Genomic DNA, 26,347 nt, shown 5'->3' on the forward strand with positions numbered 1-26,347 from the left:
ACTTCTTATCCCTTTCTTATCCTTTCCTTATCCCGTTCTCGTCCCGTTCTCGTCCCTTTCTCGTCCCTTTCTCGTCCCGTTCTCGTCCCTTTCTCGTCCCTTTCTCGTCCCGTTCTCGTCCCTTTCTCGTCCCTTTCTCGTCCCTTTCTCGTCCCTTTCTCGTCCCTTTCTCGTCCCTTTCTCGTCCCTTTCTCGTCCCTTTCTCGTCCCTTTCTCGTCCCTTTCTCGTCCCTTTCTCGTCCCTTTCATATCCCTTTCATATCCCTTTCATATCCCTTTCTTGTCCATTTCTTATCCCTGCCTTATCCCTGCCTTATCCCTGCCTTATCCCTGCCTTATCCCTGCCTTATCCTTGCCTTATCCCTGCCTTATCCCTGTCTTATTCATGTCTTATCTCTTATCTCTTTCTTATCCCTTTCGTATCCATTTCTTATCCCTTTCTTGTCCATTTCTTATCCCTGTCTTATCCCTGCCTTATTCATGTCTTATCTCTTATCTCTTTCTTATCTCTTTCTTATCTCTTTCTTATCTCTTTCTTATCTCTTTCTTATCCCCTTCTTATCCCCTTCTTATCCCCTTCTTATCCCCTTCTTATCCCTTTCTTATCCCTTTCTTATTCACGTCTTATCCCTTTCTTATCCCTTTCTTATCCCTTTCTTATCCCTTTCTCGTCCCTTTCTCGTCCCTTTCTCGTCCCTTTCTCGTCCCTTTCTCGTCCCTTTCTCGTCCCTTTCTCGTCCCTTTCTCGTCCCTTTCTCGTCCCTTTCTTATCCAGTTCTTGTCCCTTTCTCGTCCCTTTCTCGTCCCTTTCTCGTCCCTTTCTCGTCCCTTTCTCGTCCCTTTCTCGTCCCTTTCTCGTCCCTTTCTCGTCCCTTTCTCGTCCCTTTCTCGTCCCTTTCTCATCCCTTTCTGATCCCTTTCTTATTCATTTCTTATCTCTTATCCTTTTGTTATCCTTTTCTTATCCTTTTCTTATCCCTTTCGTATCCCTTTCATTCCCATTTGTATCCCTTTCTTATCCCTTTCTTATCCCTTTCTTATCCTTTTATCCTTTTCTTATCCTTTTCTTATCCCTTTCTTATCCCTTTCTTATCCCTTTCTTAACCCTTTCTTAACCCTTTCTTAACCCTTTCTTATCCCTGACTTATCTCTTTCTTATCCCTTTCGTGTCCATTTCTTATCCCCTTCTTATCCCCTTCTTATCCCCTTCTTATCCCCTTCTTATCCCCTTCTTATCCCCTTCTTATCCCCTTCTTATCCCCTTCTTATCCCTGTCTTATCCCTGACTTATCTCTTTCTTATCCCTTTCTTATTGATTTCTTATCCTTTATCCCTTTCTCGTCCCTTTCTCGTCCCTTTCTCGTCCCTTTCTCGTCCCTTTCTCGTCCCTTTCTCGTCCCTTTCTCGTCCCTTTCCCGTCCCTTTCTCGTCCCTTTCTCGTCCCTTTCTTGTCCCTTTCTGATCCCTTTCTTATTCATTTCTTATCCCTTATCCCTTTCTCATCCCTTTCTTGTCCCTTTGTTATCCCTTTCTTATCCGTTTCTTATCCCTTTCTTATCCCATTCTTATCCCATTCTTATCCCATTCTTATCCCATTCTTATCCCTTTCTTATCCCTTTCTTATCCCTTTCTTATCCCTTTCTTATCCCTTTCTTATCCCTTTCTTATCCCGCTCTTATCCCGCTCTTATCCCGCTCTTATCCCGCTCTTATCCCTCTCTTATCCCTCTCTTATCCATTTCTTATCCATTTCTTATCCCTTATCCTTTTCTTATCCCTTTCTTATCCTTTTCTTATCCTTTTCTTATCCCTTTCTTATCCCTTTCTTATCCCTTTCTTATCCCTTTCTTATCCCTTTCTTATCCCTTTCGTTATCCTTTTCGTATCCCGTTCTTATCCTTTTCTTATCCCGTTCTTATCCCTTTCTTAGCCCTTTGTTATCCTTTTCTTATCCTTTTCTTATCCTTTTATCCCTTTTTTATCCCGTTCTCGTCCCTTTCTCGTCCCTTTCTCGTTCCTTTCTCGTCCCTTTCTCGTTCCTTTCTCGTCCCTTTCTCGTCCCTTTCTCGTCCCTTTCTCGTCCCTTTCTCGTCCCTTTCTCGTCCCTTTCTCGTCCCTTTCTCGTCCCTTTCTCGTCCCTTTCTTATCCTTTTCTTATCCTTTTCTTATCCTTTTCTTATCCTTTTCTTATACCTTTTGTATCCCTTTCGTATCCCTCTCTTATCCCTCATTATCCATTTCTTATCTTTTCTTATGTTTTCTTATCACTTTCTTGTCCCTTTCTTGTCCCTTTCTTGTCCCTTTCTTGTCCCTTTCTTGTCCCTTTCTTGTCCCTTTCTTGTCCCTTTCTTGTCCCTTTCTTGTCCCTCTCTTATCCCTCATTATCCATTTCTTATCTTTTCTTATGTTTTCTTATCACTTTCTTATCACTTTCTTATCACTTTCTTGTCCCTTTCTTGTCCCTTTCTTGTCCCTTTCTTGTCCCTTTCTTGTCCCTTTCTTGTCCCTTTCTTATTCCTTTCTTATCCCGTTCTTATCCCGTTCTTATCCCGTTCTTATCCCGTTCGTATCGCCCTCTTATCGCCCTCTTATCGCCCTCTTATCGCCCTCTTATCGCCCTCTTATCGCCCTCTTATCGCCCTCTTATCGCCCTCTTATCGCCCTCTTATCGCCCTCTTATCGCCCTCTTATCGCCCTCTTTTCCCTTTCTTGTCCCTTTCTTGTCCCTTTCTTGTCCCTTTCTTGTCCCTTTCTTGTCCCTTTCTTGTCCCTTTCTTGTCCCTTCCTTATCCCTTCTTTATCCCTTCTTTATCCCTTCTTTATCCCTTCCTTATCCCTTCTTTATCCTTTTCTTAGTCACTTCTTATCCCTTTCTTATCCTTTCCTTATCCCGTTCTCGTCCCTTTCTCGTCCCTTTCTCGTCCCTTTCTCGTCCCTTTCTCGTCCCTTTCTCGTCCCTTTTTCATCCATTTCTTGTCCCTTTCATATCCCTTTCTTATCACTTTCTTATCCCTTTCTTGTCCATTTCTTATCCCTGTCTTATCCCTGTCTTATCCCTGTCTTATCCCTGTCTTAACCCTGTCTTAACCCTGTCTTATTCATGTCTTAGCTCTTATCTCTTTCTTATCCCTTTCGTATCCCTTTCGTATCCCTTTCTTATCCCTTTCGTATCCATTTCTTATCCCTTTCTTATCCCTTTCTTATCCCTTTCTTATCCCTTTCTTATCCCTTTCTTGTCCATTTCTTATCCCTGTCTTATCCCTGTCTTATCCCTGTCTTATCCCTGCCTTATCCCTGCCTTATCCCTGTCTTATTCATGTCTTATCTCTTATCTCTTTCTTATCCCTTTCGTATCCATTTCTTATCCCTTTCTTATCCCCTTCTTATCCCCTTCTTATCCCCTTCTTATCCCTTTCTTATCCCTTTCTTATTCACGTCTTATCCCTTTCTTATCCCTTTCTTATCCCTTTCTTATCCCTTTCTTATCCCTTTCTCGTCCCTTTCTCGTCCCTTTCTCGTCCCTTTCTCGTCCCTTTCTCGTCCCTTTCTCGTCCCTTTCTCGTCCCTTTCTCGTCCCTTTCTCGTCCCTTTCTCGTCCCTTTCTCGTCCCTTTCTTATCCAGTTCTTGTCCCTTTCTCGTCCCTTTCTCGTCCCTTTCTCGTCCCTTTCTCGTCCCTTTCTTATTCATTTCTTATCTCTTATCCTTTTGTTATCCTTTTCTTATCCCTTTCTTATCCCTTTCTTGTCCCTTTCTTGTCCCTTTCTTGTCCCTTTCTTGTCCCTGTCTTGTCCCTGTCTTGTCCCTGTCTTGTCCCTGTCTTGTCCCTGTCTTGTCCCTGTCTTGTCCCTGTCTTATTCATGTCTTATCTCTTTCTTATCCCTTTCTTATCCCCTTCTTATCCCCTTCTTATCCCCTTCTTATCCCTTTCTTATCCCTTTCTTATCCCTTTCTTATCCCTGTCTTATCCCTTTCTTCTCCCTTTCTTCTCCCTGTCTTGTCCCTGTCTTGTCCCTGTCTTGTCCCTGTCTTATCTCTTTCTTATCCCTTTCTTATCCCTTTCTTATCCCTTTCTTATCCATTTCTTATCCCTTTCTTATCCCTTTCTTATCCCTTTCTTATCCCTTTCTTATCCCTTTCTTATCCCCTTCTTATCCCCTTCTTATCCCCTTCTTATCCCCTTCTTATCCCCTTCTTATCCCTTTCTTATCCCTTTCTTATCCCCTTCTTATCCCTTTCTTATCCCTTTCTTATCCCTTTCTTATCCCTGTCTTATCCCTGACTTATCTCTTTCTTATCCCTTTCGTGTCCATTTCTTATCCCTTTCGTGTCCATTTCTTATCCCTTTCTTATCCCTTTCTTATCCCTTTCTTATCCCTTTCTTGTCCCTTTCTTGTCCCTTTCTTGTCCCTTTCTTGTCCCTTTCTTGTCCCTTTCTTGTCCCTTTCTTGTCCCTGTCTTGTCCCTGTCTTGTCCCTGTCTTGTCCCTGTCTTGTCCCTGTCTTATTCATGTCTTATCTCTTTCTTATCCCTTTCTTATCCCCTTCTTATCCCCTTCTTATCCCCTTCTTATCCCCTTCTTATCCCTTTCTTATCCCTTTCTTATCCCTTTCTTATCCCTTTCTTATCCCTGTCTTATCCCTTTCTTATCCCTTTCTTATCCCTTTCTTCTCCCTGTCTTGTCCCTGTCTTGTCCCTGTCTTGTCCCTGTCTTGTCCCTGTCTTATCTCTTTCTTATCCCTTTCTTATCCCTTTCTTATCCCTTTCTTATCCCTTTCTTATCCCTTTCTTATCCCTTTCTTATCCCTTTCTTATCCCCTTCTTATCCCTTTCTTATCCCTTTCTTATCCCTTTCTTATCCCTTTCTTATCCCTTTCTTATCCCCTTCTTATCCCCTTCTTATCCCCTTCTTATCCCCTTCTTATCCCCTTCTTATCCCTTTCTTGTCCCTTTCTTGTCCCTTTCTTGTCCCTTTCTTGTCCCTTTCTTGTCCCTTTCTTGTCCCTTTCTTGTCCCTGTCTTGTCCCTGTCTTGTCCCTGTCTTGTCCCTGTCTTGTCCCTGTCTTGTCCCTGTCTTGTCTCTTTCTTGTCCCTTTCTTGTCCCTTTCTTATCCCTTTCTTATCCCTTTCTTATCCCTTTCTTATCCCTTTCTTATCCCTTTCTTATCCCTTTCTTATCCCTTTCTTATCCCCTTCTTATCCCTTTCTTATCCCTTTCTTATCCCTTTCTTATCCCTTTCTTATCCCCTTCTTATCCCCTTCTTATCCCCTTCTTATCCCCTTCTTATCCCCTTCTTATCCCTTTCTTATCCCTTTCTTGTCCCTTTCTTGTCCCTTTCTTGTCCCTTTCTTGTCCCTTTCTTGTCCCTGTCTTGTCCCTGTCTTGTCCCTGTCTTGTCCCTGTCTTGTCCCTGTCTTGTCCCTGTCTTGTCCCTGTCTTGTCTCTTTCTTGTCCCTTTCTTATCCCTTTCTTATCCCTTTCTTATCCCTTTCTTATCCCTTTCTTATCCCTTTCTTATCCCTTCTTATCCCTTTCTTATCCCTTTCTTATCCCTTTCTTATCCCCTTCTTATCCCCTTCTTATCCCCTTCTTATCCCCTTCTTATCCCCTTCTTGTCCCTTTCTTGTCCCTTTCTTGTCCCTTTCTTGTCCCTTTCTTGTCCCTTTCTTGTCCCTGTCTTGTCCCTGTCTTGTCCCTGTCTTGTCCCTGTCTTGTCCCTGTCTTATCTCTTTCTTATCTCTTTCTTATCCATTTCTTATCCATTTCTTATTCACATCTTATCCCTTTCTTATCCCTTTCTTATCCCTTTCTTATCCCTTTCTTATCCCTTTCTTATCCCTTTCTTATCCCCTTCTTATCCCCTTCTTATCCCCTTCTTATCCCCTTCTTATCCCCTTCTTATCCCCTTCTTATCCCTTTCTTATCCCTGTCTTGTCCCTGTCTTGTCCCTGTCTTGTCCCTGTCTTGTCCCTGTCTTGTCCCTGTCTTGTCCCTGTCTTGTCCCTGTCTTGTCCCTGTCTTGTCCCTGTCTTATTCATGTCTTATCTCTTATCCCTTTCTTATCCCTTTCTTATCCCTTTCTTATCCCTTTCTTATCCCTTTCTTATCCCTTTCTTATCCCTTTCTTATCCATTTCTTATCCATTTCTTATTCACATCTTATCCCTTTCTTATCCCTTTCTTATCCCTTTCTTATCCCTTTCTTATCCCTTTCTTATCCCTTTCTTATCCCTTTCTTATCCCTTTCGTCTCCCTCTCTTATCCCTCTCTTATCCCTCTCTTATCCATTTCTTATCCCTTTCTTATCCCTTTCTTATCCCTTTCTTATCCCTTTCTTGTCCATTTCTTATCCCTGTCTTATCCCTGACTTATCTCTTTCTTATCCCTTTCGTGTCCATTTCTTATCCCTTTCTTATCCCTTTCTTATCCCTTTCTTATCCCTTTCTTATCCCTTTCTTATCCCTTTCTTATCCCTTTCTTATCCCCTTCTTATCCCCTTCTTATCCCCTTCTTATCCCCTTCTTATCCCCTTCTTATCCCCTTCTTATCCCCTTCTTATCCCTTTCTTATCCCTTTCTTATTCCTTTCTTATCCCTTTCTTATCCTTTTCTTATCCCTTTCTTATCACTTTTTTATCCCTTTCTTATCCAGTTCTCGTCCCTCTCTCGTCCCTCTCTCGTCCCTCTCTCGTCCCTCTCTCGTCCCTCTCTCGTCCCTCTCTCGTCCCTCTCTCGTCCCTCTCTCGTCCCTCTCTCGTCCCTCTCTCGTCCCTCTCTCATCCCTCTCTCGTCCCTCTCTCGTCCCTCTCTCGTCCCTCTCTCGTCCCTCTCTCGTCCCTCTCTCGTCCCTCTCTCGTCCCTCTCTCGTCCCTTTCTTATCCACGTCTTATCCCTTTCTTATTCACATCTTATCCTTTTCATATCCTTTTCTTATTCATTTCTTATCCCTTTCTTATCTCTTTCTTGTCCATTTCTTGTCCATTTCTTGTCCATTTCTTATCCCTGTCTTATCCCTGTCTTATTCATGTCTTATTCATGTCTTATTCATGTCTTATTCCTGTCTTATTCCTGTCTTATTCCTGTCTTATTCCTGTCTTATTCATGTCTTATCCCTTTCGTATCCCTTTCGTATCCATTTCTTATCCATTTCTTATCCTTTTCTTATCCCTTTCTTGTTCTTTTTGCCTTTTCTCCAAGCCCGAGCTATATTTTCTCCATTCCTCTGTCCTTGCTAGTGCTCACCATTTCATTCTAACTAACAATCGGCTGCTCCTTTACATTAATTAAACCTTGAAGTGAAATTGGAAATGAAGGGTCCCGCACATTCACACCCCAGCACAGGCCCCCCCTTCGCCCCTACCCCACCAAAGTGTGGGGCCCAGGGTGGTCACCCCAATTTCCCCTCCCCCAGGGATGTCTCTGACTGGATTCCCCAATGCAGCTCACAGCCAATGGAATTTTTTTTTTGAAATACAGTGACTAGGAAATGCAGCAGCTGAATTGTGCACAGCAAGCTCCCACGAACGGTAACGTGATGATAACCAAATAATCTGCTTTTGTGATGATGATGATGATGATGATTGAGGGACAAATAGTGAGCAGGGCGCTGGGGATAACTCCCCTGTGATTCTTTGAAATGGTGCTGTGGGGTCCTTTACACCCACTAAAGAGAGCAGAAGGGGCCACAGTCTGAAGTCATTGCTGTAGATTTACTGCCCTCAGTGATGCGCTTGTTGAATGGAGCTGAGAGATATCCCCATGTCTGTCCTGCTTGTACATTATGCTGAGCGGGTCACAAATATTCTACATTTCTCCAGTTTTCTCCAGGGATGAAGTTCCCTGACTTCTGAATGTTATCCCATTCCTTATCCAGTAGAAATTCATTCACATGAACCTCAACACTGCCCTAGGGAACGGTATAGCGGGAGGCAAGGTTGTTTCAGACCAGATTTGCAGAGAGAGAGGGAATGGGACTTCAGTGTTCGATGAGGGGACCTGTCAGGCAGGGAGAGAGGGAAAAGAGGCGCCAGCAAATAAATTAATCAAAGTAGAGACTCAGAAATGCCAAGCAGGAGGGCAGAACACGATGAATATCCTTCTCCTGAACATAAGAGCTGAGAATGTGTGTCATTGGGGTGCGGATGGTAAAATCATTGGGATCGTGGCCCCAGGAAGTCAGAGTGAATTCAGTGAAGAGTGGTCAGTGGGGGGGTGTGGTCAGTGGGGGGCAGTGTGGTCAGTGGGGGGCGGTGTGGTCAGTGGGGGGCGGTGTGGTCAGTGGGGGGGCGGTGTGGTCAGTGGGGGGGGCGGTGTCAGTGGGGGGCGTGTGGTCAGTGTGGATCGGGGGGTGTTGTGGGGATCGGGGGGTGTTGTGGGGATCGGAGGGTGTTGTGGGGATCGGGGGGGTGTGGTCAGTGGGGGGGTGTGGTCAGTGGGGATCGGGGGGGTGTTGTGGGGATCGGGGGGTGTTGTGGGGATCGGAGGGTGTTGTGGGGATCGGGGGGTGTGGTCAGTGGGGGGGGTGTGGTCAGTGGGGATCGGGGGGGTGTTGTGGGGATCGGGGGGTGTGGTCAGTGGGGATCAGGGGGCTGTGGTCAGTGGGGGGTGAGGTCAGTGGGGGTGTGGTCAGTGGGGGGGCTGTGGTCAGTGGGGATCGGGGGTGTGTTGTGGGGATCGGGGGTGTGTTGTGGGGATCGGGGGGTGTGGTCAGTGGGGGGGGTGTGGTCAGTGGGGATCGGGGGTGTGTTGTGGGGATCGGGGGGCTGTGGTCAGTGGGGGGGTGAGGTCAGTGGGGATGTGGTCAGTGGGGGGTGTGGTCAGGGGGATGAGGAGGGGAGTTGTGGGGATCGGTGGGGGGTGGTCAGAGGATGTAGTCGGCGGGCAGGGTTGGGTAGGTAGTCGGGGTGCATCTTTGGGGTGGTCTCCCAGTTACATCACCCCGGAGCTTGGAAATTACGGGTCCAAGTGTGCGCAAGGGAAGAGGACAGAGTGAGAGGAGTGTGGAGGGAATGTGGAGGTAGGACAGAGTGAGGGGAGTGTGGAGGTAGGACAGAGTGAGGGGAGTGTGGAGGTAGGACAGAGTGAGGGGAGTGTGGAGGTAGGACAGAGTGAGGGGAGTGTGGAGGTAGGACAGAGTGAGGGGAGTGTGGAGGTAGGACAGAGTGAGGGGAGTGTGGAGGTAGGACAGAGTGAGGGGAGTGTGGAGGTAGGACAGAGTGAGGGGAGTGTGGAGGTAGGACAGAGTGAGGGGAGTGTGGAGGTAGGACAGAGTGAGGGGAGTGTGGAGGTAGGACAGAGTGAGGGGAGTGTGGAGGTAGGACAGAGTGAGGGAGGGAATGTGCCACTTCAGTCAAAGTTTGGAGTTTGAATTATGGTGAGAATGTGGGTGAGCTTGTTGCAGATCTCCACCAGAGGGCACTCCCAGCCTGCTCACTGACATCATTCCCAACTTAATCTAATAGTAATGGTAGTTAAATGTCCTTACAATAACAGTCTGGTTGATAGTTATAATGTATATTTGTAGCTCCTTGCCCCAAACCAGACTCATAGTGCTGGGGGCACGTTTGGTTGGTCGGTGCCAAGGCACGAGCGCTATCGGCGGGTTGGTGCTGAGGGAGGTGGGTGAGGCATTGTCGCATCAGAGGGGCAGTGCCGGGTGGGGGGTGGGTGGGGTGGGGGGGTGCGGGTGGCACGGGGACAACACAAAAGTTGGAGGGGCAGTGCCGAGGTTTGGTGAGGGCGATAGCTCACTGTTGGAGGGGCAGTGCCGAGGTTTGGTGAGGGCGATAGCTCACTGCTGGAGGGGCAGTGCCGAGGTTTGGTGAGGGTGATAGCTCACTGCTGGAGGCGCAGTGCCGAGGTTTGGTGAGGGCGATAGCTCACTGTTGGAGGGGCAGTGCCGAGGTTTGGTGAGGGCGATAGCTCACTGCTGGAGGCGCAGTGCCGAGGTTTGGTGAGGGCGATAGCTCACTGCTGGAGGCGCAGTGCCGAGGTTTGGTGAGGGCGATAGCTCACTGTTGGAGGGGCAGTGCTGAGGTTTGGTGAGGGTGATAGCTCACTGTTGGAGGGGCAGTGCCGAGGAGCAGGGTGGCATTATCGGAGGGTCCATAACCCAGGTAATAAACCAAGGCTCTGTCAAGGGTCCCACAGCCCTAATCAAAGAAGGACACACAGTTTCCTCATCAACAATGTTCCCTCAACCAATATCATCATTAACGAACTTGCCATTTGTGTGGGATCTTGCTGTGCGCTGGTTGTGTGACTCTCTTACTCTGGTGTTCATTATTAGGATATTGGCTGCTGGTGGACTGCGTTGGAACTGCTTCCTGATCAGTGGGAATGACTGAGCTGTTGTGTAGAAATGGAGGAAGGGGCATTAATGAGGCTCTGTAGTTTTTCAGCTGCAGTTACCCCCGACTGATGTGCCTTGTGACTTCACTAAAAAACAGAGGAATTTACTGCTCCCTTTCACCCCTTTGCTGTCCCAACGGATCAATAACCTGGGAACGTTCAGGAAAGTTGATGTTTCCCCTTTAACAATAATTGCTGTTTGTTTAGTTTAATATACAGCAGCTGCCTGAAAGATCTCCTCACAAGTAATCATTTCTAAAACATCTCAATCTGGTGCAGCAATGAGATGGACCCAGCAGAGCCCAGTGGCAGCACCCAGCTCCCTCATCTCACTGTGAAAATTGACTGCTACAAACCATTACTGACAGCTGAGAGAGGACTGAGAAAATCAGCTCTGACACCTACTGCAACTGTTCAGGTGAAATGAGACAGTTGATGAGTCCAAGCAGCAAGTATCAAAGGCCATTTTCCTTTCCTTAAATCACCCTTTTTAACGCTGCATCTTTCTCTGTCCCCACTCTGCCCCCCCCCGCCACCTCACCCGGCCCTCTGTCATGTTCCAGTATATTATGAATTTTCAGTCAACATTTTAAACATTTTGAACACTTGAACACAAGAATTAGGAGCAGGAATAGTCCGTACGGCCAATCCAGCCTGCACCGCCATTCGATGCAACCGTGGCTGATCTTGGGCTTCAACTCCATGTTCCCACCTGCTCCCCATATCCCTTCATTCCCTGAGACACCCAAAATCTGTCCATCCCAGGCTTAAGTGTATTCAACGATGGAGCATCCACAACCCTCTGGGCTAGAGAATTCCACCCTTTGAGTGAAGAGATCTCCCCTCATCTCAGCCCTAAACATTGGCCCCTAATCCTGATACTGGGCCCCCCGTGTTTTCAACTCCCTGACCAGTGGAAACAATCTGTGTCCACCCTATCAAACCCCTTCAGAATTTTGTAGGTTTCAATGAGATCGGCTCTCATTCTTCCAAACTCCAGAGAATATAAATCCAATTTACTCAGCCTCTCATCATAGGACAACCCCTTCATCCCAGGGACCAATCCAGTGAAGCCTTGCTGTCCTGCCTCCAGCGAGTATGTCCTTTGTTAAGTGTGGAGACCAAAACTGCACACGTTCCAAACGGGTCTCACCAAAAGCCTGCACAACCCATACTATTAAAGTGGCCGCTGTAAATCATGTGACCCTTTTGGCTTCTGAGCTCTAGGCAGTCCTGAGGTGCAAGCAAATACCTAATTAAATATGGACATTGACAGCCATCTGGAGAAGTCACACATCCCTTTGTTTAAGGATGGACCATCGACAGAAAGGACTAGAGCACTCCAGCTGGTTCATGTCTCTGTTTCAACTTGGACAAAACAAACATCAAACCTCCCAATGTGTGTTAGACGAATGTGAATGGATTCCCATCAACCTTCCATTGTATTATGATGATCCCTCATCGGAACTAGACTGGGTGAATTTCAAAGTGTCAACTGACAACACAGGGATGTGTAATCAACACCCCCTCCTCTTTTTTGGGGGTTGGGGGGGAAGGACTTTGAACTTGTGCAAGTCACATGGTGAGGAAGCCATTTTGTGTTCCAATTTAAAAATCCAGTAAGAAGCTGCTCAGAGATTTAATCGGACGGCTGTTGGCCAAGGTAATAAACAACTATACCTTCAACTTGGGAGAAGGACTCTCTCCCCAACCTCTTCCCACTACAAGTTCACCTGAGGACCAACTTCCTGGAAAGTCAAGAGGTTTTGCAACTCATCGAGAATCTGCTGCTTTTGCAAGACCTTCACTTCAACCAGAGCATCAACTCACCTAAGAAACTACAGGCACGTCTAGAAAGAGTGTGAGGCAATCATGTACTGGAATTGTATTGTTTTCCCTCTTGTTTGTATCTAATCTTTGAGTGTGAGTCCAGTGAGTGAGATGTTGCATTTTAAACCCCTGGGGCAAGTGTGTGATAATAAATCACCACCTTTATTTTCAAATTCACAAAAAGCTTGCTGTTGGAATTATTTAGATTGGGCCAATCTCTCTGAGGGTAAGAAAACACACAGTCCTGTGTGATCAGTATGTTTTGTAAGAAAACACATGAATTCTGTGTAACACCCCGCACCCTCCCTCCCTCTGCCCCCGCCTACTCACACCCTCCCTCTGCCCCCGCCTAATCACTCCCTCCCTCTGCCCCGCCTACTCACTTCCTCCCTCTGCCCCACCTACTCACACCCTCCCTCTGCCCCGACTACTCACTCCCTCCCTCTGCCCCCGCCTACTCACTCCCTCCCTCTGCCCCCGCCTACTCACTTCCTCCCTCTGCCCCACCTACTCACACCCTCCCTCTGCCCCGCCTACTCACTCCCTCCCTCTGCCCCCGCCTACTCACTCCCTCCCTCTGCCCCCGCCTATTCACTCCCTCCCTCTGCCCCCGCCTACTCACACCCTCCCTCTGCCCCGCCTACTCACTCCCTCCCTCTGCCCCGCCTACTCACACCCTCCCTCTGCCCCTACCTGCCCACTCCCTCTCTGCCCCTGCCTACTTACTCCCTCTGCCCCGCCTACTCACTCCCTCCTTCTGCCCCGCCTACTCACACCCTCCCTCTGCCCCGCCTACTCACACCCTCCCTCTGCCCCCGCCTACTCACTCCCTCCCTCTGCCCCCGCCTACTCACTCCCTCCCTCTGCCCCGCCTACTCACTCCCTCCCTCTGCCCCCGCCTACTCACTCCCTCCCTCTGCCCCGCCTACTCACTCCCTCCCTCTGCCCCGCCTACTCACTCCCTCCCTCTGCCCCCGCCTACTCACTCCCTCCCTCTGCTCCCGCCTACTCACTCCCTCCCTCTGCCCCGCCTACTCACACCCTCCCTCTGCCCCCGCCTACTCACTCCCTCCCTCTGCCCCCGCCTACTCACTCCCTCCCTCTGCCCCCGCCTAATCACTCCCTCCCTCTGCCCTGCCTACTCACTCCCTCCCTCTGCCCCGCCTACTCCCTCCCTCTGCCCCTGCCTACTCACTTCCTCCCTCTGCCCCTACCTGCCCACTCCCTCTCTGCCCCTGCCTACTCACTCCCTCCCTCTGCCCCGCCTAGTCACTCCCTCCCTCTGCCCTGCCTACTCACTCCCTCCCTCTGCCCCGCCTACTCACTCCCTCCCTCTGCCCCGCCTACTCACTTCCTCCCTCTGCCCCTACCTGCCCACTCCCTCTCTGCCCCTGCCTACTCACTCCCTCCCTCTGCCTCCGCCTACTCACTTCCTCCCTCTGCCCCGCCTACTCACTTCCTCCCTCTGCCCCGCCTACTCACTTCCTCCCTCTGCCCCGCCTACTCACACCCTCCCTCTGCCCCGCCTACTCACACCCTCCCTCTGCCCCGCGTACTCACTCCCTCCCTCTGCCCCGCCTACTCACTCCCCCCCTCTGCCCCCGCCTACTCACTCCCTCCCTCTGCCCCACCTACTCACACCCTCCCTCTCTGCCCCACCTACTCACACCCTCCCTCTCTGCCCCTGCCTACTCACTCCCTCCTTCTGCCCCTGCCTACTCACTCCCCCCCTCTGCCCCACCTACTCACTCCCTCCCTCTGCCCCGCCTACTCACACCCTCCCTCTCTGCCCCTGCCTACTCACTCCCTCCTTCTGCCCCTGCCTACTCACTCCCCCCCTCTGCCCCACCTACTCACACCCTCCCCCTCTGCCCCCGCCTACTCACTCCCTCCCTCTGCCCCACCTACTCACACCCTCCCCCTCTGCCCCCGCCTACTCACACCCTCCCTCTCTGCCCCTGCCTACTCACTCCCTCCCTCTGCCCCGCCTACTCACTCCCTCCCTCTGCCCTGCCTACTCACTCCCCCCCTCTGCCCCGCCTACTCACACCCTCCCTCTGCCCCGCCTACTCACACCCTCCCTCTGCCCCGCCTACTCACACCCTCCCTCTGCCCCGCCTACTCACACCCTCCCTCTGCCCCGCCTACTCACTTCCTGCCTCTGCCCCGCCTACTCATACCCTCCCTCTGCCCCTAGCTGCCCACTCCCTCTCTGCCCCTGCCTACTCACTCCCTCCCTCTGCCCCTACCTGCCCACTCCCTCTCTGCCCCCGCCTACTCACTCCCTCCCTCTGCCCCACCTACTCACACCCTCCCTCTCTGCCCCACCTACTCACACCCTCCCTCTCTGCCCCTGCCTACTCACTCCCTCCTTCTGCCCCTGCCTACTCACTCCCCCCCTCTGCCCCACCTACTCACTCCCTCCCTCTGCCCCGCCTACTCACACCCTCCCTCTCTGCCCCTGCCTACTCACTCCCTCCTTCTGCCCCTGCCTACTCACTCCCCCCCTCTGCCCCACCTACTCACACCCTCCCCCTCTGCCCCCGCCTACTCACTCCCTCCCTCTGCCCCACCTACTCACACCCTCCCCCTCTGCCCCCGCCTACTCACACCCTCCCTCTCTGCCCCTGCCTACTCACTCCCTCCCTCTGCCCCGCCTACTCACTCCCTCCCTCTGCCCTGCCTACTCACTCCCCCCCTCTGCCCCGCCTACTCACACCCTCCCTCTGCCCCGCCTACTCACACCCTCCCTCTGCCCCGCCTACTCACACCCTCCCTCTGCCCCGCCTACTCACACCCTCCCTCTGCCCCGCCTACTCACTTCCTGCCTCTGCCCCGCCTACTCATACCCTCCCTCTGCCCCTAGCTGCCCACTCCCTCTCTGCCCCTGCCTACTCACTCCCTCCCTCTGCCCCTACCTGCCCACTCCCTCTCTGCCCCTGCCTACTCACTCCCTCCCTCTGCCCCTACCTGCCCACTCCCTCTCTGCCCCTGCCTACTCACTCCCTCCCTCTGCCCCGCCTACTCACTCCCTCCCTCTGCCCCTACCTGGCCACTCCCTCTCTGCCCCTGCCTACTCACTCCCTCCCTCTGCCCCGCCTACTCACTCCCTCCCTCTGCCCCCGCCTACTCACTCCCTCCCTCTGCCCCGCCTACTCACACCCTCCCTCTGCCCCTACCTGCCCACTCCCTCTCTGCCCCTGCCTACTTACTCCCTCTGCCCCGCCTACTCACTCCCTCCTGCCCCGCCTACTCACACCCTCCCTCTGCCCCGCCTACTCACACCCTCCCTCTGCCCTGTCTACTCACTCCCTCCCTCTGCCTCCGCCTACTCACTCCCTCCCTCTGCCCCTGCCTACTCACTCTCTCCCTCTGCCCCATCTACTCACACCCACCCTCTGCCTCCGCCTACTCACTCCCTCCCTCTGCCCCTGCCTACTCACTCCCTCCCTCTGCCCCGTCTACTCACTCCCTCCCTCTGCCTCTGCCTACTCACTCCCTCCCTCTGCCTCCGCCTACTCACTCCCTCCCTCTGCCCCTGCCTACCCACTCCCTCCCTCTGCCCCGCCTACTCACACCCTCCCTCTGCCCCGTCTACTCACTCCCTCCCTCTGCCTCCGCCTACTCACTCCCTCCCTCTGCCTCCGCCTACTCACTCCCTCCCTCTGCCTCCGCCTACTCACTCCCTCCCTCTGCCCCCGCCTATTCACTCCCTCCCTCTGCCTCCGCCTACTCACTTCCTCCCTCTGCCCCGCCTACTCACACCCTCCCTCTGCCCCTACCTGCCCACTCCCTCTCTGCCCCTGCCTACTCACTCCCTCCCTCTGCCCCCGCCTACTCACTCCCTCCCTCTGCCCCGCCTACTCACTCCCTCCCTCTGCCCCGCCTACTCACTCCCTCCCTCTGCCCCGCCTACTCACTCCCTCCCTCTGCCCCGCCTACTCACTCCCTCCCTCTGCCCCCGCCTACTCACACCCTCCCTCTGCCCCTACCTGCCCACTCCCTCTCTGCCCCTGCCTACTTACTCCCTCTGCCCTGCCTACTCACACCCTCCCTCTGCCCCCGCCTACTCACACCCTCCCTCTGCCCCTACCTGCCCACTCCCTCTCTGCCCCTGCCTACTTACTCCCTCTGCCCCGCCTACTCACACCCTTCCTCTGCCCCGCCTACTCACTCCCTCCCTCTGCCTCCGCCTACTCACTCCCTCCCTCTGCCTCCGCCTACTCACTCCCTCCCTCTGCCCCTGCCTACTCACTCCCTCCCTCTGCCCCGCCTACTCACACCCTCCCTCTGCCCCGTCTACTCACTCCCTCCCTCTGCCTCCGCCTACTCACTCCCTCCCTCTGCCTCCGCCTACTCACTCCCTCCCTCTGCCCCCGCCTATTCACTCCCTCCCTCTGCCTCCGCCTACTCACTCCCTCCCTCTGCCTCCGCCTACTCACTTCCTCCCTCTGCCCCGCCTACTCACACCCTCCCTCTGCCCCTACCTGCCCACTCCCTCCCTCTGCCCCTGCCTACTTACTCCCTCTGCCCCGCCTACTCACACCCTCCCTCTGCCCCCGCCTACTCACACCCTCCCTCTGCCCCTACCTGCCCACTCCCTCTCTGCCCCTGCCTACTTACTCCCTCTGCCCCGCCTACTCACTCCCTCCCTCTGCCCCGCCTACTCACTCCCTCCCTCTGCCCCCGCCTACTCACTCCCTCCCTCTGCCCCTGCCTACTTACTCCCTCTGCCCCGCCTACTCACTCCCTCCTGCCCCGCCTACTCACACCCTCCCTCTGCCCCGCCTACTCACACCCTCCCTCTGCCCTGTCTACTCACTCCCTCCCTCTGCCTCCGCCTACTCACTCCCTCCCTCTGCCCCTGCCTACTCACTCCCTCCCTCTGCCCCATCTACTCACACCCACCCTCTGCCTCCGCCTACTCACTCCCTCCCTCTGCCCCTGCCTACTCACTCCCTCCCTCTGCCCCGTCTACTCACTCCCTCCCTCTGCCTCTGCCTACTCACTCCCTCCCTCTGCCTCCGCCTACTCACTCCCTCCCTCTGCCCCGCCTACTCACACCCTCCCTCTGCCCCGCCTACTCACACCCTCCCTCTGCCCCGTCTACTCACTCCCTCCCTCTGCCTCCGCCTACTCACTCCCACCCTCAGCCCCTGCCTACTCACTCCCTCCCTCTGCCCCGCCTACTCACACACTCCCTCTGCCCCGCCTACTCACTCCCTCCCTCTGCCCCGCCTACTCACACCCTCCCTCTGCCCCGCCTACTCACACCCTCCCTCTGCCCCGTCTACTCACTCCCTCCCTCTGCCTCCGCCTACTCACTCCCACCCTCAGCCCCTGCCTACTCACTCCCTCCCTCTGCCCCATCTACTCACACCCACCCTCTGCCCCTGCCTACTCACTCCCTCCCTCTGCCCCTGCCTGCTCACTCCCTCCCTCTGCCCCTGCCTACTCACTCCCTCTCTGCCCCTGCCTACTCACTCCCTCCCTCTGCCCCGCCTACTCACTCCCTCCCTCTGCCCCCGCCTACTCACTCCCTCCCTCTGCCCCCGCCTACTCACTCTCTCCCTCTGCCCCCGCCTACTCACTCCCTCCCTCTGCCCCCGCCTACTCACTCCCTTCCTCTGCCCCCGCCTACTCACTCCCTCCCTCTGCCCCGCCTACTCACACCCTCCCTCTGCCCCTACCTGCCCACTCCCTCTCTGCGCCTGCCTACTTAATCCCTCTGCCCCGTCTACTCACTCCCTCCCTCTGCCTCCGCCTACTCACTCCCTCCCTCAGCCCCTGCCTACTCACTCCCTCCCTCTGCCCCATCTACTCACACCCACCCTCTGCCTCCGCCTACTCACTCCCTCCTTCTGCCTCCGCCTACTCACTCCCTCCTTCTGCCCCTGCCTACTCACTCCCTCCCTCTGCCCCGTCTACTCACTCCCTCCCTCTGCCCCGTCTACTCACTCCCTCCATCTGCCCCGTCTACTCACTCCCTCCCTCTGCCCCGTCTACTCACTCCCTCCCTCTGCCCCGTCTACTCACTCCCTCCCTCTGCCCCGTCTACTCACTCCCTCCCTCTGCCCCGTCTACTCACTCCCTCCCTCTGCCCCGCCTACTCACACCCACCCTCTGCCCCTGCCTACTCACTCCCTCCCTCTGCCCCTGCCTACTCACTCCCTCCCTCTGCCCCTGCCTACTCACTCCCTCTCTGCCCCTGCCTACTCACTCCCTCCCTCTGCCCCGCCTACTCACTCCCTCCCTCTGCCCCGCCTACTCACTCCCTCCCTCTGCCCCCGCCTACTCACTCCCTCCCTCTGCCCCCGCCTACTCACTCCCTTCCTCTGCCCCCGCCTACTCACTCCCTTCCTCTGCCCCCGCCTACTCACTCCCTCCCTCTGCCCCGCTTACTCACACCCTCCCTCTGCCCCTACCTGCCCACTCCCTCTCTGCGCCTGCCTACTTAATCCCTCTGCCCCGCCTACTCACACCCTCCCTCTGCCCCGCCTACTCACACCCTCCCTCTGCCCCGCCTACTCACACCCTCCCTCTGCCCCGCCTACTCACACCCTCCCTCTGCCCCGCCTACTCACACCCTCCCTCTGCCCCGCCTACTCACACCCTCCCTCTGCCCCGCCTACTCACACTCTCCCTCTGCCCCGCCTACTCACACCCTCCCTCTGCCCCGCCTACTCACACCCTCCCTCTGCCCCGCCTACTCACACCCTCCCTCTGCCCCGCCTACTCACACCCTCCCTCTGCCCCGCCTACTCACACCCTCCCTCTGCCCCGCCTACTCACAACCTCCCTCTGCCCCGCCTACTCACAACCTCCCTCTGCCCCGCCTACTCACAACCTCCCTCTGCCCCGCCTACTCACACCCTCCCTCTGCCCCGTCTACTCACTCCCTCCCTCTGCCTCCGCCTACTCACTCCCTCCCTCTGCCTCCGCCTACTCACTCCCTCCCTCTGCCTCCGCCTACTCACTCCCTCTCTCTGCCTCCGCCTACTCACTTCCTCCCTCTGCCCCGCCTACTCACACCCTCCCTCTGCCCCTACCTGCCCACTCCCTCCCTCTGCCCCCACCTACTCACTCCCTCCCTCTGCCCCCGCCTACTCACTCCCTCCCTCTGCCCCGCCTACTCACTCCCTCCCTCTGCCCCCGCCTACTCAATCCCTCCCTCTGCCCTGCCTACTCACACCCTCCCTCTGCCCCTACCTGCCCACTCCCTCTCTGCCCCTGCCTACTTACTCCCTCTGCCCCGTCTACTCACTCCCTCCCTCTGCCTCCGCCTACTCACTCCCTCCCTCTGCCTCCGCCTACTCACTCTCTCCCTCTGCCTCCGCCTACTCACTCCCTCCCTCTGCCTCCGCCTACTCACTCCCTCCCTCTGCCCCGCCTACTCACTCCCTCCCTCTGCCCCTGCCTACTCACTCCCTCCCTCTGCCCCATCTACTCACACCCACCCTCTGCCTCCGCCTACTCACTCCCTCCCTCTGCCCCTGCCTACTCACTCCCTCCCTCTGCCCCATCTACTCACACCCATCCTCTGCCTCCGCCTACTCACTCCCTCCTTCTGCCCCCGCCTACCCATTCCCTCTCCCTGCCCTCCCTCACATGCTGTCTCTCACATACAACCTAGATTAGAATGACTGATAATTGTCCGTTTATCTAAAAATGTTTGAATTCAAACTTGACTTTAGCTTCTTTAACGATTCTGACAATTCAATCCCGAACATGTTGAAATCCATGTCTACCTGCACGCTGATTGGAATGCATTGGATTTCCAATAACTTGAGTCCGAAATATATCCTGAAATACAAATGAGAAACTCTGAAACATTGGCTGAATTAGCACAGGGACATGGCCAGGAGCGTGGGATTCGAATGGATGTAATGTTGGTGGGACATAGTGTTGGACACACTACCAGAACCTTCAGCACCTTCACTCCCTCCATTCCTACATGTCTTATTAACACTGCAGTGCACTGGGTTCATAGTCAATGGGCCACAATGGAAATATGAGGGACACCATCTGGATTCCAAACTGTGACCCTGAAGACAGACACTCGCTTGAAGCTGTGTTGGGAGCCAAAATGTCGCAGTCGCTCTGTAAACCAGAGGGTTATACAGCAACACAGCACGGGACAGTGCCCTTCCCCCACCCCTGCACCGATTTCCAGCTCTCCGCTGGTGAGGTCAGGGGCATGGGGAGAGGAGCAACTGAGTCTGGGGTCTCCATGTGGGTTCAATTGAGCAGCGGCATTTGGTTATTTGCGAATTCATCCAAATCCTAAAACCTTGAGTTGCCAGTAGGGTTTTGGAGGTTGAGCCCTCGGGTATAGATGTTTTGAAGTTGTGTTTGTGTCTGTGTGTGCGTGTGCGTGTGTGTTTGTAATGAGTTGAGGTAGGTATTTTGAGCCTTGATTTGAAGGGTGTCCAATACGCTCACCACATGTGGCTCGTTGGGAATCCAGGCCTGGCTAATTGTTTATGTGTAATATGTTTTTGTTAAATGGGTAACGGGCACTATTAGTGGGCACGTGACCTCAAAACTCATGAGCTTTAACCTTTAATGCTCATTTGTTTGACAAATGGCCGGATGAAGAGCAGAATGTGCAGGAGTTTTCGGATGGTCGAGTGTGTTACTCCCTCGATTACTGAAAGGTGAGAGACGTTTAGATATAGACAATGACGTACATACTTACTGAGAGAGTGTGGCTCTTTCTGCTAAAGTTGCTCACTGAATGTGGCTAATAAACTGTTAAAAATGTGTCGCCTATCAGTATTAACGAAATCTAATATACTGTTGTTCACTGCTGACTGACTGACGGACTCTCCACCCTCTGTTGGAGGTCTGCTCCTCCTTCCTTTAACTGATCCTCCTCCTCCTCCTCCTCTCTCCAGCCACTGCCACACTCTCTCGGATACAATATGGTGTAACTCTGGAAGCACAGTTGCGACTCTGGTTTTTGTCTGATGTGTTTCAGATCCACGCTCAGACAGTCCTGTCCTGCGGCCGCTGTTTTGATGAGGATTATGCACTCTTCCCGTTCATGGCTCATGCACTCTGCTGCCTGTGGGTGGACCAGGGAGTGAAACTGGCAGCATCACGGGGCTACGAGTTTGAGTTGAACGACTCTGCACATTAGTAAGTTTGCGGTGTCCCGCATATCTCCACATTCACGCTATTATACAGGATGTACAGCCGAAAAGATAGGCCATTCGGCCCATCTGATCCATGCTGATCTTCTTCCTGCTTCATCTCACCCTGCCAGCATATCCTGCCATTCCTTTCTTCCTCATGTACTTATCTAGCACCCCCTTAAATGTATCAAATGCTGTCAATTGAGGCTTTGGCAATAGCACCCGGTAACCGTGATAAAAACAAGTCAGGTGTTGGGATGTATCAAAAGGTCAACATTGACCCAAAATGGTGAGGCGACTCTGCCATTTTATAAACCATTGTACGGCAGCACTCAGAATAACGTGCACAGTCCTGCTCACCACAGTACAAAAAGATATTGCAGCTATTGGAAAGGCACAGAAGAGAATGATTGAGGGCATGAGGTAGGATTAAATTATGAGGAGCCATTATGTAAATTGTAGATGGCTGCTTGGTAGTATAGAGCTTGTGTATTGCTGAACAGAGAGACATGTTGTCGAAGCTTTTCATTTTGCACTCATCAGGACAGTTTTGCAAGAATACCAGGGAGCAACAATTTGATTCTGATTCATGGCAATGCCTCTACTAGTCAGAGTCCTCTTGAGAACCAATAAGCACCATCTTCCCATGCAGTATAAATTATTGTTTCCCCTTTGAGGTTTTGTATCCTTGCGAATCTGTCCTGGTGAGTACAAAGTCGAAAAGCTTTGACAGCATGTCTCCTTTTATTTTTCCAGCACTATTTAAATTGTAGATGTTTTCATTGGAAAAGAGAAGGATGGATGATGATAAGATAACTGATTTTAGGATTCTAAAGGGACGAGACAATGCAGACCAGGACCAGCCATTTCACCTTGTCCAGAATAGTAGAACCGGACAGCACAGCTTGTTTTTGAAAGGTGGGGTGGGGGGGGGTTTAAATTTGAAACTAATCTTATCTATGGAAACAATATTTCAGGAGGGGATGGTTAACCTATTAAACAGGCTCACTTGGGTGATGGTAGAATCTGATTACATTGCCTTATTCAAAGGCAAATTGAGAGATTTCTTAAAATAACGAGTAAGAGGTGGTAAGTGTAATATGCTTGGTAGAAACAAGTGACTTTGGACACACGGTTCTAAAAGTTCTGCAATCCTGGAAGTTTTCCTCATCTCTTGTCTGTGTCTGTGTTAAGACTCATTGATACAGATTGATCACTGTGACCAGTCAACAACTCTGTTACTATTGTATAACGTGATGACCCCAACAAAGACATGGAACTGAAATCAGGCTTTCCCCATCACACAACTTCTCAAAAGAAATTTCTTCATTTATGGGATGTGGCCATTGCTGGCTGGGCCAGTATTTATTGCCCATCCCTAATTGCCCTTGAGAAGGTGGTGGTGAGCCGCTGCCTTGGACCGCAGCAGTTCATGTGGCGGAGGTATTCCCATGGCTCGGGGGGGTGGGGAATTTCAGGGTTTTGTCCCTGCAACAATGAACGATCGGCTGATATGTGTCCAAGTCAAGATGATGTGTGTTTTGGAGGTGCTGATGTTCCCATGTGTTTGCTGCCAGAGATCGTGAGTTTGGAAGGTGCTGGCCAAGGAGTCTTAGTGAGTTCCTGCAGTGCATCTTGTAGATGGTACACACTGCTGCTACTGTGCATCTGTGGTGGAGGGAGTGAATGTTTAAGGTGCTGGATGGGGTACCAGTGAAACAGGCTGCTTTGATCTGGATGGTGTCCAGTTTCTGGAGTGTTGTTGGAGCTGCACTCATCCAGGCAAGTGGGGATTATTCCATCACACTCCTGACTTGTGACTTGTAGATGGTAGACAGGCTTTAGGGAGTCAGGAGGTGAGTTACTCGCTGCAGGATTCCCAGCCTCTGAGCTGCTCTTATAGGCACAGTATTGATGTGCAAGGACAGGAGTGTTTTAGTAACGCTAGCCCAGCAAATTGGGGAAGACATTGATTTTTTTTGTTCTTGGAAAAAGTAATGACTCACTTCACAACTCTGTTACAAACTGTATTTTAAATCGATTTTCAGGATATGAGTGATACTTAATTATAATTCCGGATGTTTAAGCGACTTAATTCTTATAGATGAGTCAAAATTTCCTTTTTATGAATTATTAGATAAACATGATATGTAGATTATGTCTTGTGCTAACCATTGTACAGGCTGCACAGAGAGGGAGCACCAGCCACCCTCAGGGTAAGAACTCTGGTACCACCATTCAGTCTGGTCTCCATCCGATTTCAGTCCCACACAGTGTGCTTAACACTCTGCTTCAGCAACTTATACACCCTTCCTTTAATGTAATAAAACATCCCAAAATGCACCACAGGAGCAATATAAAGCAAAATTAGACACTGTCACATTAGGTGACATGAGAGCAGATGATCAAAAGCATGGTCAAAGATGTAGGTTTGAAGGAGCCTCTCAAAGGAGGAAAGAGAGTTGGGGGGGGGTGGGGGGGGGTGGGGGGAAGAGGCGTAGGGAGGACATTCCAGAGTTTAGGGTCCAGGCAGCTGAAAGCATGACTGCCGGTGGTGGAGTGATAAAAATCAGGGATGCTCAAGAGGCCAGAATTGGAGAAGCTTAGATATCGCGGAGAGTTGGTGTGGGGCTGGAAGAGAGGGGAGGGGCAAGGCCATGGGAGGGGTTTGAAGACAAGGAGGAGGATTTTAAAAGCTGCGGCCTTGTTTTACTGGGAGCTCAGTGCAGGTCAGTGAGCACAGGGGTGATGGGTGCACAGGACTTCGCACGTGTTAAAACACAAGCAACAGAGTTTTGGATGAGCTCAAGTTTAGATCCAGACTTAACCTTCTCACAGAGCAGGGAACAGAAACTCCAAGTCCTGACAGGCCACAGTGGAACATGCACAATCGGACATTTTGTAGTTCTTCAGGCCGCGTTTGGGTCCAGTGCATCTGCCCAAATAGGAAATAGGATCATGTGGTCAGGAGTGGAGCATCATAATCAGAGAAGAGTCCCAGGTAGGGGGCAGGGAGGGGTCCCAGAGGGAGAGGGGGCAGGGTCCCACAGGGAGGTCCCAGTTGAGCAGAGAAAGAGGCTCCAAGCAGAAAAAGGCCTAGTTTGGCAGGCTTGAAGTGGTGAGGGCCCAAGAGAAGCACTGGTGATGGAGAGAGGCAGCAGAAGGTTGGTGATTTCATGCTGCGGACTGTTGGGGTAAAAGTGACCCCTTGGCGCAGTGGCCATTTTGCTCAGCACAGCCAAAGAGCTGAACCTGTCCTTGTGAAATGTTGCTGGAATGCAGGCTCGGGAATCCAGGGTATGGGAATCTCGGGAGACGAGGCTGAAGCCCTGTGAGGTGGGCCGTCATTGAGGCCGGCTGAGTTGGAGCGACTTTCGGAGAGAATTCCAGGATGGGACCCTTGAAGGTGCAGTGTGGTTTGTTTGACCACAGACGGCCTGTTAGTTCACATGTACCTCATGTTAACCCTGATTGTTAGAGTCTAAGATAGATATTGTAAATTATTTTATCTCTCTGAACTTATGTGGTAAAGTTTATTTTTGTTTGTTCAAAATCTGTGGAATCTCATGGTTTTATTCACTGAGCAAGTGTCTCGAACCTCAAACTTCACCCACTTTAAACCAAATGTTATTGTCCCAAACTGGATCATGGCAAAATCTTGGGGGTCTGGTCCGGGGTTATAACAGGAGGCTAAGAAAGCCGGCCGGTTGCATAGCTGATTGCTGTCGGACAGGACAGTGGCCACTACTGCCCAGCCGGATGGAGGGGAGTTGGGGAGAGGGGTCTGGCGGGATGCACAGAGAATGGGACAGTGCCAGGAGTCCCGAATAAATGGAGGCTCTCGTCTGAGACCGGAGCCGCACAGTTTTAAAAAGAAAAAGCAGCATGCATTTCGAAATCAGAACTTGTCTGTCAGAGTGACGACCTGAGCTATTCAAAAAAAAAATTTCAACTGACAGCAAGCAACTAATTACTGTGACTTTCTCTCTTTTTTTAAATATGAGGTCTCTGGAAGTGAACGCCTGGTAGATTATTAGCTGGAAAGGGCTTCGTATGACATTTTCCACAATTCGACTTGTAATTACTGCTCCTGTGTGAAGTTTGCACAGTTAATTTGCTTGGTGTTTTGTGTTTCTTCTTAACACAAAGTACACTAATTGTTGGCTTTGACATTAACTCTCAACCGCGGAGGTATAAGGGTCAGGTCAGTTGTAACCAAAGGCAGCTTTCTGTCTTGTTGGCGGGGTGGATTAAAGAGTGTCATTATTGCTGACTCAGACACAGCGCAGACCAATGGGGAAGAGAGAAAGAGAGAGACCCAGTGTCATGGGTACAAGTCGGCTCAGCCCAGATGGGCCTCCTGGGGGAGGAGGTCTGCTCACCGTGACAATAAGCTGCCTGTCTAACCACACAGGAATGGCCCTTTAAACTCTTCTTAAAGGTTTCTCGCTTTTTTAAAAGGGATTTTTAAAAAAATCCACGGCTCGCTTTACTTCAGGGGATCAATGCAAAAGTTGACGAGAGACCAGATGTTGAAAAGATTGTTGGGTTAGTTATTGACTTTTCGAGGCTGGCTGTCAATGAAGTTGTCTCTCTCAGATGTTTAGTAACCGAGAGAAAAATAACACAATTTTAAAGCTCGCCTGAGGAGATTTGAAGTGTTTTTACTGGATGGGGAGGGGAGTGGTTCTTCCTGCTGGGGAACGGAGCTATGAGGTTATGTAATGCCCCCTCTGCTGAGGTAATGTCCCCTATATTATAGGGTGGAAAGCACCCAAAGGATGATAGAAGGTTTTTATTTATTTTTTCATGGGCTGTGGATGTCACTGGAAGCTGGACGTTTGTTGCCCATCCCTAATCGCGCTCGAACTGAGTGGCTTACTAGGCCATTTCAGAGGGTAGTTAAGAGTCAACCACATAGCTGTGGGCCCAGAGTCGCATGTAGGCCAGAGCTGGGAAGGATGGCAGATTTCCTTCCCTAAAGGAATTAGTGAATGAGATGGATTTTTACAACAGCCGACGATAGTTTCATGG

General features: G+C 52.1%; 1 protein-coding gene across 2 annotated transcripts in view; it reads left to right on the forward strand.

Annotated features, from left to right (window-relative positions):
- gnav1 (guanine nucleotide binding protein (G protein) alpha v1) overlaps positions 1-26,347 on the forward strand; it is a 230,008-nt gene that overhangs the window by 123,340 nt on the left and 80,321 nt on the right. For both annotated transcript variants that reach the window (XM_041216585.1, XM_041216584.1), the window contains exon 4: positions 21,157-21,317. In XM_041216585.1, the coding sequence (XP_041072519.1) occupies positions 21,157-21,317 (161 nt within the window). The remainder of the gene's footprint in view (positions 1-21,156; positions 21,318-26,347) is intronic.

This window comes from Carcharodon carcharias, chromosome 22 (genome assembly GCF_017639515.1).
Source record: "Carcharodon carcharias isolate sCarCar2 chromosome 22, sCarCar2.pri, whole genome shotgun sequence".
NCBI lineage: Eukaryota > Metazoa > Chordata > Chondrichthyes > Lamniformes > Lamnidae > Carcharodon > Carcharodon carcharias.